The sequence below is a fragment of the Carcharodon carcharias genome, chromosome 13 (assembly GCF_017639515.1).
Source record: "Carcharodon carcharias isolate sCarCar2 chromosome 13, sCarCar2.pri, whole genome shotgun sequence".
Taxonomy (NCBI): domain Eukaryota; kingdom Metazoa; phylum Chordata; class Chondrichthyes; order Lamniformes; family Lamnidae; genus Carcharodon; species Carcharodon carcharias.
In genome coordinates this window covers 550,948-563,744 of record NC_054479.1, presented here as the reverse complement: position 1 = coordinate 563,744, position 12,797 = coordinate 550,948, and the positions used below count along the sequence as shown (strand labels likewise).

At 47.9% G+C, this 12,797-nt stretch overlaps 1 protein-coding gene across 11 annotated transcripts in view; it reads right to left on the bottom strand.

Moving 5' to 3' along the window:
* Positions 1 to 12,797, bottom strand: part of ncor2 (nuclear receptor corepressor 2) — a 501,645-nt gene that overhangs the window by 401,777 nt on the left and 87,071 nt on the right. For all 11 annotated transcript variants that reach the window (XM_041202112.1, XM_041202119.1, XM_041202114.1 and 8 more), the window contains exons 5-7: positions 10,423 to 10,587; positions 1,197 to 1,310; positions 344 to 400 (exon numbers count right to left, since the gene is read on the bottom strand). In XM_041202112.1, coding sequence (XP_041058046.1) covers positions 344 to 400; positions 1,197 to 1,310; positions 10,423 to 10,587 — 336 coding nt within the window. The remainder of the gene's footprint in view (positions 1 to 343; positions 401 to 1,196; positions 1,311 to 10,422; positions 10,588 to 12,797) is intronic.

The following is a 12,797-nucleotide window of genomic DNA, read 5'->3' as shown; positions in this document are numbered from 1 at the left end:
GCTTTTATCTCTGACCTTACACATGACAATGCTGTAACAGATGAGATCACAAACTGAAATATCAGTGCTTGATTCTCCAACAAACACACCCAACAATGACTGTGAGAAATGAGTGCTATTTTTGGGTTTCCTGTTCTACACTCAGATGGTCTGTATAGGGTTGAAAGCAGGTTAAAGATGTCAGCGAGACTGCCTGCAGTATTCAGAAAGTTGTCTGGTTAATGGTTCATAAAGCTGTTTTCTGCTTCCTAGTCTCTGATCTAAGTTTACTCAAACATTGAAGAAAGGATTAAGAGAATTAGTTGTATATCAGCCAGATGGGTAGAGACAAGACAAGACTCACCAGTTCAACCCGAGGACCCAGTCCCTCCAGAGTTCGGTGAGCAGCTTCCGCTTTTTTCTGCAGTAAGAAGTTTTTTTTTAAAATGAGGATTTATCGTCAGAACCCAACAGCCATTTCAACACGTTATACAAAAACCATCACAGCACAGACTTTACAGCAATGGTGGCAGAGTGCTAAGTTAGCACCGGAAACCAGGGCAGCTGCTCCTCTAGGAATATCCAGCACATTGATAGAGGTCACTTCAGCACACTGAACTGGCCAGGCTAGCCCAGCCCAGACAAGTCATGTGTTTATTTTTTTTGTGTCTCCACCCACGCTTTTTCCTGTCAGGGCAGTGGGGAGGTGTTGGAAGGATTAGCAGGTTGATTATCGATTCTTTGAACTGTGTCATGAACACTCCTTCCATGGCCATCAAGTCCTGGGGTAGGAATTGAACCTGGAGATTCTCCCTCAGAGGCAGGGATGCTATTTGTTGCACCACAAGACCTGAGAGGTGATTCCAACCCAGTGCAATGACAGACAGTGGAGTGGTGGTGAGGGAGAGCTGGGTGTCATCAGTACACATGTTTCAGGATGTTGCTGAGGTGCAGCATATAGGTGAGAAATAGGAGGGGGCCATGAATAGATCCCAGGGGGAATAACTGTCTGGAGCAGGAAGAGAAGCCATTTTCTTCCTGATTCTCTGGCTGCAGCTGAATTGATAGAATGGAACCAGGTGAGTGAAGTTCCACCCAGCCACCACAGGGAACAGTTCCATAGTCTGAGCTTGGCAGTGAACCTAAGCTTCGAGAACTCATGTCTTTTTCCCCACTTGAGTCATTGCTCCCCATTCCTGCAGCTATTAAACTCTTACCCTGTTTTCATCGTAAATGATTTGGACAACACTGCGATGTCGCTGCTCAGTTGGCGGCGGGGAAACAGGATTCTCAGCTTCTGCTGGCTTTGTGGCTTCTGCTTCAAGCTGTAGCTGTTAAATGAAAAAGACCAAAGAGGCTGTTCAATCAAAGGGGCAGGAGATGCCAGAGATGTTTCTAAATGGCTCGATGTGAGATCAGGATGAACATCACCATGAGAAAGGGGTTAATTAGACCACTGGTATGACACAAAGTGATTTCTCTACATGTTAACTTTTAGCCTTTGCCTGTTAAATGTCCTGAGGCGCTGAAAGGTGCTATATAAATGCAACTCTTTGGGTGGAATGATCCAAGATTTACACTAAGTGCAGTAGCAGGCAGGTAAAACGATGTTTTACCTCTTGGTTGCAACGGCAGCAGCTCAGACTGTCTCGTCCCAGTCTTGCCTCATTAATTATGCAGACCCAGCAAACTCACCGTTTCCATGGCAGACAGGCTCTCACTCTCCCACCACAACATCACCTCCCTGCTTCATCATGCCAGGCACCACATTTAAAGCGCGCTGCACACACGCTTCAGTGCCCAGGACTGCGGCATGGAGGACAAGATGGCCCCCAAGAGGCAAAAAGACTGCCACCCCCAACTCAATGACTCGTCCCTCGAATGCCTACTGGCCACAGGATGGGCTGCAACATCATCAATTTGTCTTAGGAGGTGGTGGTCAGTGCCAATGCCCTGAAAAAGAGGACAGCCGCCCTGTGCCACTACAGGATGAACGGTCTCATCTGTTCCACCAGCTTAACCCACTCTTCTCATCACTCTCAACTCACACACTCTCAAACCCATCACACATCCACAGGGATCTCACACCTCGAGGGTCACCATCACTAACTCTCTCACACACCCTCACATCTCCATCAGGCCCATATCCTCTGGAGCCCACTTCCTCATCCTGTTCACGGCTCCGCTCACCACACAAACCTTCCACACAGTGCCATGTGTCCTGCTCACACTCTCTCCATCTGTTTCCATGCAGGAGAAGCTGACTCACATCAGCAGGGAGAGGCCCCAGACCAGGGGTGGAGTGGCCCACACTAGGCCCCTCACTCACTTTGAGGAGCAGCCATCGCGCTGACTGATGGGGACGTGGACCCTGCCTGCAGTGACGGTGAGGTCAGCGGTGAACACCCTCCTGAGGATCCTGTACCACATCATCCCTCTCTCAATGCAACTGAGTGCCCTCTCTCCTGCCATGCACTAATTATTTCTGGTTCACAGGGAGGTCTACCAAGCAACCGACACGCTCAGGCAGCCAGTCCCTCAGCTCCAGCCACGTCCTCACTTCCAGCCAAGAGGACACCTCCTCCATTGAAGAGCTGGAAATAAGCAGCCTGGAAGACCCCTCACAGCGCTTACCCACACCCTCCACCAGCGCAGACACACACACCTCGGTGGGACCTAGATCTAGAGCAGGCTCGGGTTCACAATCTGGTGGTCACCGCATGGACACCTGTCCTCAACAGGAGGAGGCAAGTTCAGCCCAGCTCCCTGGTACTCGGAGGACTGTTGGGGAAGAGGCTTCTGTGAGGTCCCAGTCAGATGATAAGCTCCTGGATTTGGCCTTCATCTCATCGTGGAGAGTCAGCAGAAGGCGGGGGAACATCACATAGAGCTGTTGGAAACCCTTACCAGAGTGACCCGTGAATCGGAGGAGTGCATCTGCCTGCTCTCTGATGAAATGGTGCCCACATGTGCGCGTGTGGAGGTCTCCATGGGGAGGATGGTGGACGCCATGGAGACCCTGGTACAGCAGAACGCAGAGATGTGTGCAGACCTGCACTCCATTGTGGAGCCATGGATGAGTCCTCCAGGTGCTCCTTCCGCTCAAGGAGTCAGGCCAGGGGCCTTGAACACCCAAAGGCAGGAGCAGCAGCAGCTGGACACCCCTGGGTCATTCCCTCACGAACCTCAGACGCTGTCCTCTCCCTCCGAGTCCCCTTTGTCCTCTCCCTCAACCTCGTCCTCTGTCACCACAGAGGGAGCAGCTGGCCCACAGGAGGACAGCCAGAGCAAGCCAGGGCCCCCAAGGCCTCAGCTCTCCAGAGGACGCACACCAAAGTCATCAGAGGCAACAGGGTCAACCATTGCACAGGCTGTCTCCACCCCTGCAGCGGATGTCAGGGCAGCACCTAGAAGTCTAAGGTTGCATGGGTGAACACATTTTGTCACATTACAGTCTGGAAATATCTTCAGTTTCGCTGAATAATGTGTAATGGTGTCTTTCAGCTTCGTTGACTGATGTGTGTGTCTGTGTGTCTTTTGAAGCCTTGTGCAAATATTCTGTACACAAGCAGGTCCTTCCCTGTTCACAATCACCTCAATGCCACCTGCTGGGGTTCGCTTTCAGTTGTCCATCTGAGCTGACCTGCATCTCCGCCCACCCACTGATCACACTCCCACGCAGCATCTGATCTCGCCCAGCACAACCATTGTCGTTGACATCTTTTGATGATCTGCTTCTATCACTGCTTGTTTGTCCCTACAACCACACACCGCCCCCCACCTCTCTCTCTCTCTCTCTATCTCTCCGCCCCCCACACACACACCTTAAACCAGCTTATAGTTCAACTCTTTCTTGGACTCGAACTCAAGTTCTGTCGAAGGGTCATGAGGACTCGAAACGTCAACTCTTTTCTTCTCCACCGATGCTGCCAGACCTGCTGAGTTTTTCCAGGTAATTCTGTTTTTGTTTTGGATTTCCAGCATCCGCAGTTTTTTTGTTTTTACAACCATTGTTTCACCTTCGATTTAGCCAGCATGGTGGTGATACAGTTTTTCTTTCGCTCCCTCGTCCTTTCCTCTCCCCCAGTCACTCATTTCCTTTCCCCATCACTGTCAACCCTTGGCGTCACCTTCCACCTCCCCTCCGTGACCTACCAGCCACAACCCTTTCTCTTCGGGGATGTCCAGGTGAATGTGCACGTTCCCTTCCTTCCCAAAAATCCCACCTCCATCCACATTCACCTCCCTAACCTCCTTCCCACCCCCAGGGTCAGTGTCTGCTTCTGAGTCCCCGCCAACCACCCTCGCCATCCCTTCTACTGCTAACGTCGAACCTTACCGCCTCACTCTCCCTCGGTCATTCTCACCATTCCCTCATACTACGTCCAGCCTCAGCTCACTCTCCAGGAGGCAGTCATGGACTCATCAGAGCCCTCCCTTGCACATTCATCTGGACATCCTCCTCTCCGGACTTCACCCCACTTTAGTTCTTCCCACATCCTTCTTAGTCCTCCCTCCTTTCCGACTCCTTCCTCCAGCCTTACTCCATCCCCCTTCAGACACCCTTACTCCCTCCCCTCTCCACAGTTCTTCATCCCCCCTAGACTCCTCCCACCTCCTCCCCCTCCACTGACTCATTCCTCCCTCTGGACTCCTTCCCCGCCCCCCAACACCTTCCTTTACACCTTCCACCCCTTTTACATCTACCTACCCATAGTCCCTCCCTCCCAACACCTTCATTGCACCCCACCTCAACACGTCGTCCTCTCCCAAACACAGCTGTATGTTCCTCTCCACCCCCTTGAGCATTATCTGTTGTGAGCAGATCCTCAATGGTGACCTTCCACCTTCTATGAGCTGCTTCGTGGTGGAGCCATGTCCATGAGAATCCAGCCTACATGTCATGGACGTTTCTCCAGGGTCCTGTTGCTGTCGGGCTCCAGAATCCCGTGCTCCTCAGATGTCCGTGACCTGAGCAAGGCCCTGGCGGTACGTCCCGACTTCTACACATCACACCGTTTACCTGCCGATGTGGGCGGTGGGTGGGGGGGGTGGGGTGCGGTGGTGTGTGAGGCTGACAGGCTGGCCTTACAATGATACGCTGATGTATTACAACGAGGTTCCCAACATGTGACGGTGGGAAACACAGCTGCCATCGACGGGCTGAGCGGACAATCGCAAATCGTGAAACTGATTTTTGGCCATATTGTCCGCTCACACCAACACCAGCGGGCACGGGAAATTCAGCCCTTTCAGTGAGTCTGTTGGGAATTTAATTAGAAGGCAAGTTTACTTTATGTTTTATAATTTCAGTCCAATTAGAAGCAATGCTTCATTTAGTCTATAAACATTAAAAACCATTGAGCATTGGAACAGACACTTTGATATTGGAAGATTTGGTCATTCAAAGAGACTGAGCTGAGAACTGGAATATGTTCTAAAGTGTGCCACATTTTGCGGCAAGTGTTTTTGTTAAGGATTTGTTTCATCATTACCAATAATAATTATGGATGTACACTTAATAAACCCGTGAATATGAACATTCAGCCCTGTGAACCCTATTATTTTGAGGAGAAATTTTTAAGTCAGCACCCACAGGGGGCAGCAGATGGGCAGTGGCTTCATGAACCTCTACCTGGATCATGACTGTTTCTAACTTACACTGATGACTAGGATCAGAAATTCATAAACTGGGCAAAGTTGGCAATAAAGACCATAAGACATAGAAGCAGAAATTAGGCCATTCGGCCCATCAAGTCTGCTCCGCCATTCAATCATGGTTGATAAGTTTCTCAACCCCATTCTCCCGCCTTCTCCCCGTAACCTTTGATCCCCTTACCAATCAAGAACCTATCTATCTCGGTCTTAAATACACTCAATGACCTGGCCTCCACAGCCTTCTGTGGCAATGAATTCCATAGATTCACCACTCTCTGGCTAAAGAAGTTTCTCCTCACCTCTGTTCTAAAAGGTCTTCCCTTGACTCTGAGGCTGTGCCCTCTGGTCCTAGTCTCTCCTACTAATGGAAACATCTTCCCCACCACATCCACTCTATCCAGGCCTTTCAATATTCTGTAAGTTTCAGTCAGATCCCCCCTCATCCTTCTAAACTCCATCAAGTATAGACCCAGAGTCCTCAAACGTTCCTCATATGTTAAGCCTTTCATTCCTGGGATCATTCTCGTGAACTTCCTCTGGACCCTCTCCAGGGCCAGCACATCCTTCCTGAGATACGGGGCCCAAGATTCTCACAATACTGTAAATGTGGTCTGACTAGAGCCTTATAAAGCCTCAGCAACACATCCCTGCTTTTATATTCTAGTCCTCTCGAAATAAATGCCAACATCGCATTTGCCTTCCTAACTACCGACTCAACCTGCAAGTTAACCTTAAGAGAATCCTGGACTAGGACTCCCAAGTCCCTTTGCACTCCAGATTTCTGAATTCTCTCCCCATTTAGAAAATAGTCTATACCTCTATTTTTCCTACCAAAGTGCATGACCTCAAACTTCCCCACGTTGTATTCCATCTGCCACTTCTTTGCCCATTCTTCTAACCTGTCTAAATCCTTCTGCAGCCTCCCCGCCTCCTCAATACTACCTGTCCCTCCACCTATCTTTGTATCATCTGCAAACTTAGCCAGGATGCCCTCAGTTCCTTCATCTAGATCATTAATGTATAAAGTGAAAAGTTGTGGTCCCAACACTGACCCCTGCAGAACTCCACAAGTCACCGGCCGCCATCCTGTGAAGGACCCCCTTATCCCCACTCTCTGCCCCCTGCCAGACAGCCAATCTTCTATCCATGCTAGTACCTTGCCTCTAACATCATGGGCTCTTATCTTACTGAGCAGCCTCCTGTGCGGCACCTTGTCAAAGGCCTTCTGGAAGTCCAAGTAGATAACATTCATTGGCTCTCTTTTGTCTAACCTACTCGTTACCTCCTCAAAGAATTCTAACAGATTTGTCAGGCATGACCTGCCCTTGATGAAACCATGCTGACTTTGCCCAATTTTATCATGTACTTCCAAGTATTCTGAAATCTCATCCTTAATAATGGACTCTAAAATCTTACCGAGGTCAGGCTAATCGGCCTGTAATTTCCTGTCTTTTGCCTCACTCCCTTCTTAAACAGGGAGGTTACATTAGCGATTTTCCAGTCCTCTGGGATCCTCCCTGACTCCAGTGATTCCTGAAAGATCACCACTAACGCCTCCACTATCTCTTCAGCTATCTCCTTTAGAAATCTGGGGTGTAATCCATCTGGTCCAGGTGATTTATCCACCTTCAGACCTTTCAGTTTTCCTAGCACCTTCTCCTTGGTAATGGCCACCATACTCACTTCTACCCCCCCGACTCTCTTGAACTTTGGGGATGTTACTTGTGTCTTCCACCATGAAGACTGACGCAAAGTACCTATTCAGTTCCTCCGCCATTTCTTTGTTCCCCACTACTACTTCTCCAGCGTCATTTTCCAGCGGCCCAAAGTCCACTTTTTCCTCTCTCTTACCCTTTATATATCTAAAAAAAACTCTTGCAATCTTCTTTTATATTACTGGCTAGTTTACCCTCATATTTAATCTTCTCCCTCCTTATTTCTTTTTTAGTTGTCCTCTGTTGGTCTTTGTAGGCTTCCCAATCCCCTGGTTTCCCACTGCTCTTTGCCGCATTGTATGCTTTCTCTTTAGCTTTTATGCTGTCCCTGACTTCCCTTGTCAGCCATGGTTGCCTCGTCCTCCCTTTAGTATGCTTCTTCCTAGGGATGAATTTTTGCTGTGTCTCCCAAATTACTCCCAGAAGCTCCTGCCATTGCTGTTCCACTGTCTGTCCTGCTAGGCTCATCTCCCAGTCAATTCTGGCCAGCTCCTCCCTCATGCCTCTGTAGTTGCCTTTATTCAACTGTAATACCGTTACATCTGATTCCAGCTTTTCCTCTCAAATTGCAGGGTCAATTCTATCATATTATGGTCACTTCCTCCTAAGGATTCCTTCACCTTCAGCTCCCTTATCAAATCTGCCTCATTACACGTCACTAAATCTAGAATTGCCTGTTCCCTAGTGGGCTCCACCACAAGCTGCTCCAAAAAGCCATCTCGTTGACATTGCACAAATTCCTTTTCTTGGGATCCACTACCAACCTGATTTTCCCAGTCTACCTGCATATTGAAATCCCCCATGATCACTGTAACCTTGCCTTTCTTACACTTCTTTTCTATCTCCTGGTGTATCTTGTGGCCCACATCCTGAATACTGTTCGGAGGCCAGTACATAACTCCCATTATGGTTTTTTTTTTTACCTTTGCGGTTCCTCAACTCTACCCACACAGATTCTACATCATCTAACCTTACATCATTTCTTGCTATCGATTTAATTTCATTTCTTACTAACAAAGCAACCCCACCCCCTCTGCCAACCTGCCTATCTTTTTGATAGGATGTATATCCTTGGATATTTAGCTCCCAGTCCTGATTCCCTTGCAGCCATGTCTCCGTGATGCCCACCACATCATACCTGCCAATTTCAAACTGAGAAGGGGCGAGGCAGTGGAATGGGATGAGACAGCCTGAGCTGAACAGAATATGGATGTAGACAGGCACTGTGCAAGGGCAGTTATTACAAAATACTAACATGACAAATGGGGTTTATATAACCACTAGTGACACAGTAAGAGAAAGCAGAGCCTCAGCAAACCGGCATTCAACATATTCACCCAAATTCATAGCAGACAACAGAACCTGGAAATACAGAGAGCTCAAAGAGTAGGATAGACTCAATGCTCTACAGTAGTCCACTGGAACCCACCTTGAGCACTGGGTCCAGTTCTGCTCAGAGCCAGCTTGAGTAATGCACACTGAAATGAGTGGGTTGGGTCAGATCAAGCTGGTTGAAAGTGAGCGATGGCTGCTGTATCCTGCCTTTGTAGATGGCTCAGTCCCTCAGATTTGGGGTGGGGTTTCTGGCCTAGGTGAGGACAGGCCATGGTTCCACTGTAATATAGTCCTTCAGAAGGAGCAAGCAACATGGTTTCAGGCCTGTACCTTAAAGAACCATTAATTTTCCAGTAACACCCTTGGTTAAAATGGTTTGTATCTTATTTCAGTTTACTGAAAACCACAGAGCGAAATCCCTGTTAATATTTTTACGAAGAAAAGTCAGTATGAATACAAGATAGGATTTTGGTTTCAGGATTAGGGGATTCTGATTTTTACTTCAACACTTTTACTATCAGCCAGAATTTGATTCCCAAATTTCTACAGCAATTCCTCAGTAAATGAGTAATTTGACAAATTAAAAAATCTGCAAATTACAGTGACTTCAACAAAACTGTTTACTAAATAGGTTATTAAATATCTCTGAGAGATATATGCAGCTGCAATGAAGAATTTTACATATTTCTAGCATGCATTCTAATATAAAAGAATCATATAATGGCTGCAGTATGGAAAGAGGCCATTGGGCCTGCCCTATTCATGCTGCCTCTCAGCAAGAACAACTCAGCTGCTGCCACTTGCTGCCTTTTCCCCATCCTCCTGCAAATCTTTTCTCTGTCACCCTGTGAGAGACACACAAGATGTGATACACACCACAGCCATGAAACAAGTGACATTGTTCTACAACTTGCACTGGAGGAAGTACAGCAAAAGTTCACTAGACATTGGTTCCTGGGGTGAGAAGGTTGTCCTATGATGAGAGGCTGAGTAAATTGGCTCGATATTCTCTGGAGTTTAGAAAAATGAGAGGTGGTCTCATTGAAACATCCAAGATTCTGAAGGGGTTTGATAGGGTAGACACAGATTGTTTCTGCTGATCGGGGAATCTAAAACATAAGGCGACAGTCTAAGGATAAGGGGATGACCATTTAAGGCTGAAGTGAGGAGAAGTTTATTCGCTCAGGTGGTTGTGAATCTTTGGACTTCTCTACCCAAGAGAGTTGTTAATGTGCTATTGTTGAATATATTTAAGGCTGGGATAGACAGATTTTTGGTTTCTCAGGGAATTAAGGCATATAGGAGCAGGAGGGAAAGCAGAGTTAAGGTATAAGGTCAGCCATGATTATATTGAATGGTGGAGCAGACTTGATGGGCTGAATGGTCACCTCCTGCTCATATTTCTTATGCTCTTATGTTCTAAAGCAGTTCCAGTTTACAGTAACTGATTGCTTACATCACATTCCCAACAATTTTATAAACTCCACCACCCCTGTTAACGCAGGAAAATAACGGCCTAAATGTTCAGAATCAGTAATAATGCTTATCACTCTATCTAAAATAAACTGTACCGGAGATTTAGTATTTTGTAATAACTATATTTAGACAATGGTGGAAGGATTTCAATCCTACACGTATCAATGGCCAGATCTGCACTCTGAACCATGTCTGCACAAGCCCGTGCCTCAATAAAACGACCCCATGACTCCTTACTCATTATTGTACCACATGTTACCTGCTTCTTCTTCAGTTTGATAATCTGCTGTTCGACCATGGTAATCTCTCTGTCCACACGGTCCATACTCTGAATCAGTTCCTCCTTTGACACGCCCGTGAGCACCACCTCCATTTCCAAACCGACAGGAGACTGGGCTTTGACACGGCTGGAGACACAGCGCTCCTGAAAGGAAAGAGAAAGAAAACTCAGACCCAGCCCAAAAAGAAACAGATGAAAATATTACAACTTTTTTCCTGCATATTCTCCCATAACCTCAAATAGGCTTTGTTTGTGCTTAAAGAGCAATAACCTGGAACACCCCCAAACTGTAATACCCTCAAGTGTAATGCGCCCAATCTGTGATACCCCCAAACTGTAATATCCTCAACCTGTAATAATCCCCACAGAACGTTCTCTGGGTGGGGGGCTTCAATGTCCATCACCAAGAGTGACTGGGCAGCACCACCACAGACCGAGCTGGCCAAGTCCTGAAGGATAAAGCTGCTAGACTGGGTCTGCGGCAGGTGGTGAGGGAATCAACAAAAGGAAAAACATACTTAACCTCATCCTCACCAAACTGCCTGCCGCAGATGTATCTGTCCATGACAGTATCGGTAGGAGTGACCTCCGCACTGTCCTTGTGCAGATGAAGTCCCACCTTCACACTGAGGATACCCTCCATCACGTTGTGTGGCACTACCACCGTGCTAGATGGGATAGATTGTAAACAGATCTAGCAACTCAAGACTGGATGTCCATGAGGCGCTGTGGGCCATCAGCAGCAGCAGAATTGTACTTGAACACAATCTGTAACCTCATGGCCCAACATATCCCCCACTCTACCATTACCATCAAGACAGGGGACCAAACCTGGTTCAATGAAGAGTGCAGGAGGACATGCCAGGAGCAGCACCAGGCATACCTCAAAATGAGGGGTGGGATTTTCCGGCCCTGTGGTGGGCCTGACCCGCTGTGGGATATTCAGCGGCTCAGCCAAAGGTCCACTGACTTTCAGCGGGATCGTACGATCCTGGGAGGGGGCAGTGCCGGAAAATCCCACCCATGGTGTCAACCTGAAGTTATAAAACAGGACGACTTCCGTGCCAAACAGCATAAGCAGCAAGTGATAGACAAAGCTAAGCGATCCCAGATCTAAGCTCTGCAGTCCTGCCACATCCAGTCATGAATGTTGGTGGACAATTAAACAACTCACTGGAGGAGGAGGCTCCACAAATATCCCCATCCTCAATGATAGGGGAGCCCAGCACATCAATACAAAGTATAAGCCAGAAGTGCCGAGTGGATGATCCTTCTCGGCCTCCTCCAGAGGTCCAAGCATCACAGATGCCAGTCTTCAGCCAATTCCATTCACTTCACATGATATCAAGAAATGGCTGAAGGCACTGGACATTGTAAAGGCTATGGGCCCTGACAACATTCCAGCAACAGTGCTGAAGACTTGTGCTCCAGAACTTAATGAGCCCCTAGCCAAGCTGTTCCAGTACAGCTACAAAACTGGCATCTACCCGACTATGTGGAAGGTTACCCACATATGTCCTGTACACAAGAAGCAGAACAAATGCAACCTAGCCAGTTAGTGCACCATCAGTCTACTCTCCATCATCAGTGAAGTAATGGAAGGGGTCATCAACAGTGCTATCAAGTGGCACCAGCTTAGCAATAACCTGCGCACTGACGCCTGGTTTGGGTTCCGCCAGGGCCACTCAGCTCCTGACCTCATTACAGCCTTGGTTCAAATATGGACAAAAGAGCTGAACTCCAGAGGTGAGGTGAGAGTGACTGCCCTTGAGATCAAGGCCACATTTGACTGAGTGTCACATCAAGGAGCCCTAGCAAAACTGGAGTCAATGGGAATTGAGGTGGGGGAACACTCTGCTGGTTGGAGTCATACCTAGCACAAAGGAAGATGGTTGTGGTTGTTGGAGGTCATTCATCTCAGCTCCAGGACATCACTGCAGCAGTTCCTCAGGGTAGTGTCCTCAGCCCAGCCATCTTCAGCTGCTTCATCAATGACCTTCCATCCATCATAAGGTCAGAAGTGGGGATGTTCACTGATGATTGCACAATTCTCAGCACCATTCACAACTCCTCAGATAGTGAAGCAGTCCATGTCCAAATGCAGCAAGACCTGGACAATATCCAGGCTTGGGCTGACAAGTGGCAAGTAACACCCGTGCCACACAAGTGCAATGACCATCTCCAACAAGACAGAATCTAACCATCGCCCCCTGACATTCAATGGCATTACCATCACTGAATCCCCCACTATCAATATCCTGGGGATTACCATTGACCAGAAACTGAACTGGACTAGCCATATAAATATTGTGCCTATAAGAGGTCAGAGGCTAGGAATCCAGTGGCGAGTCAGG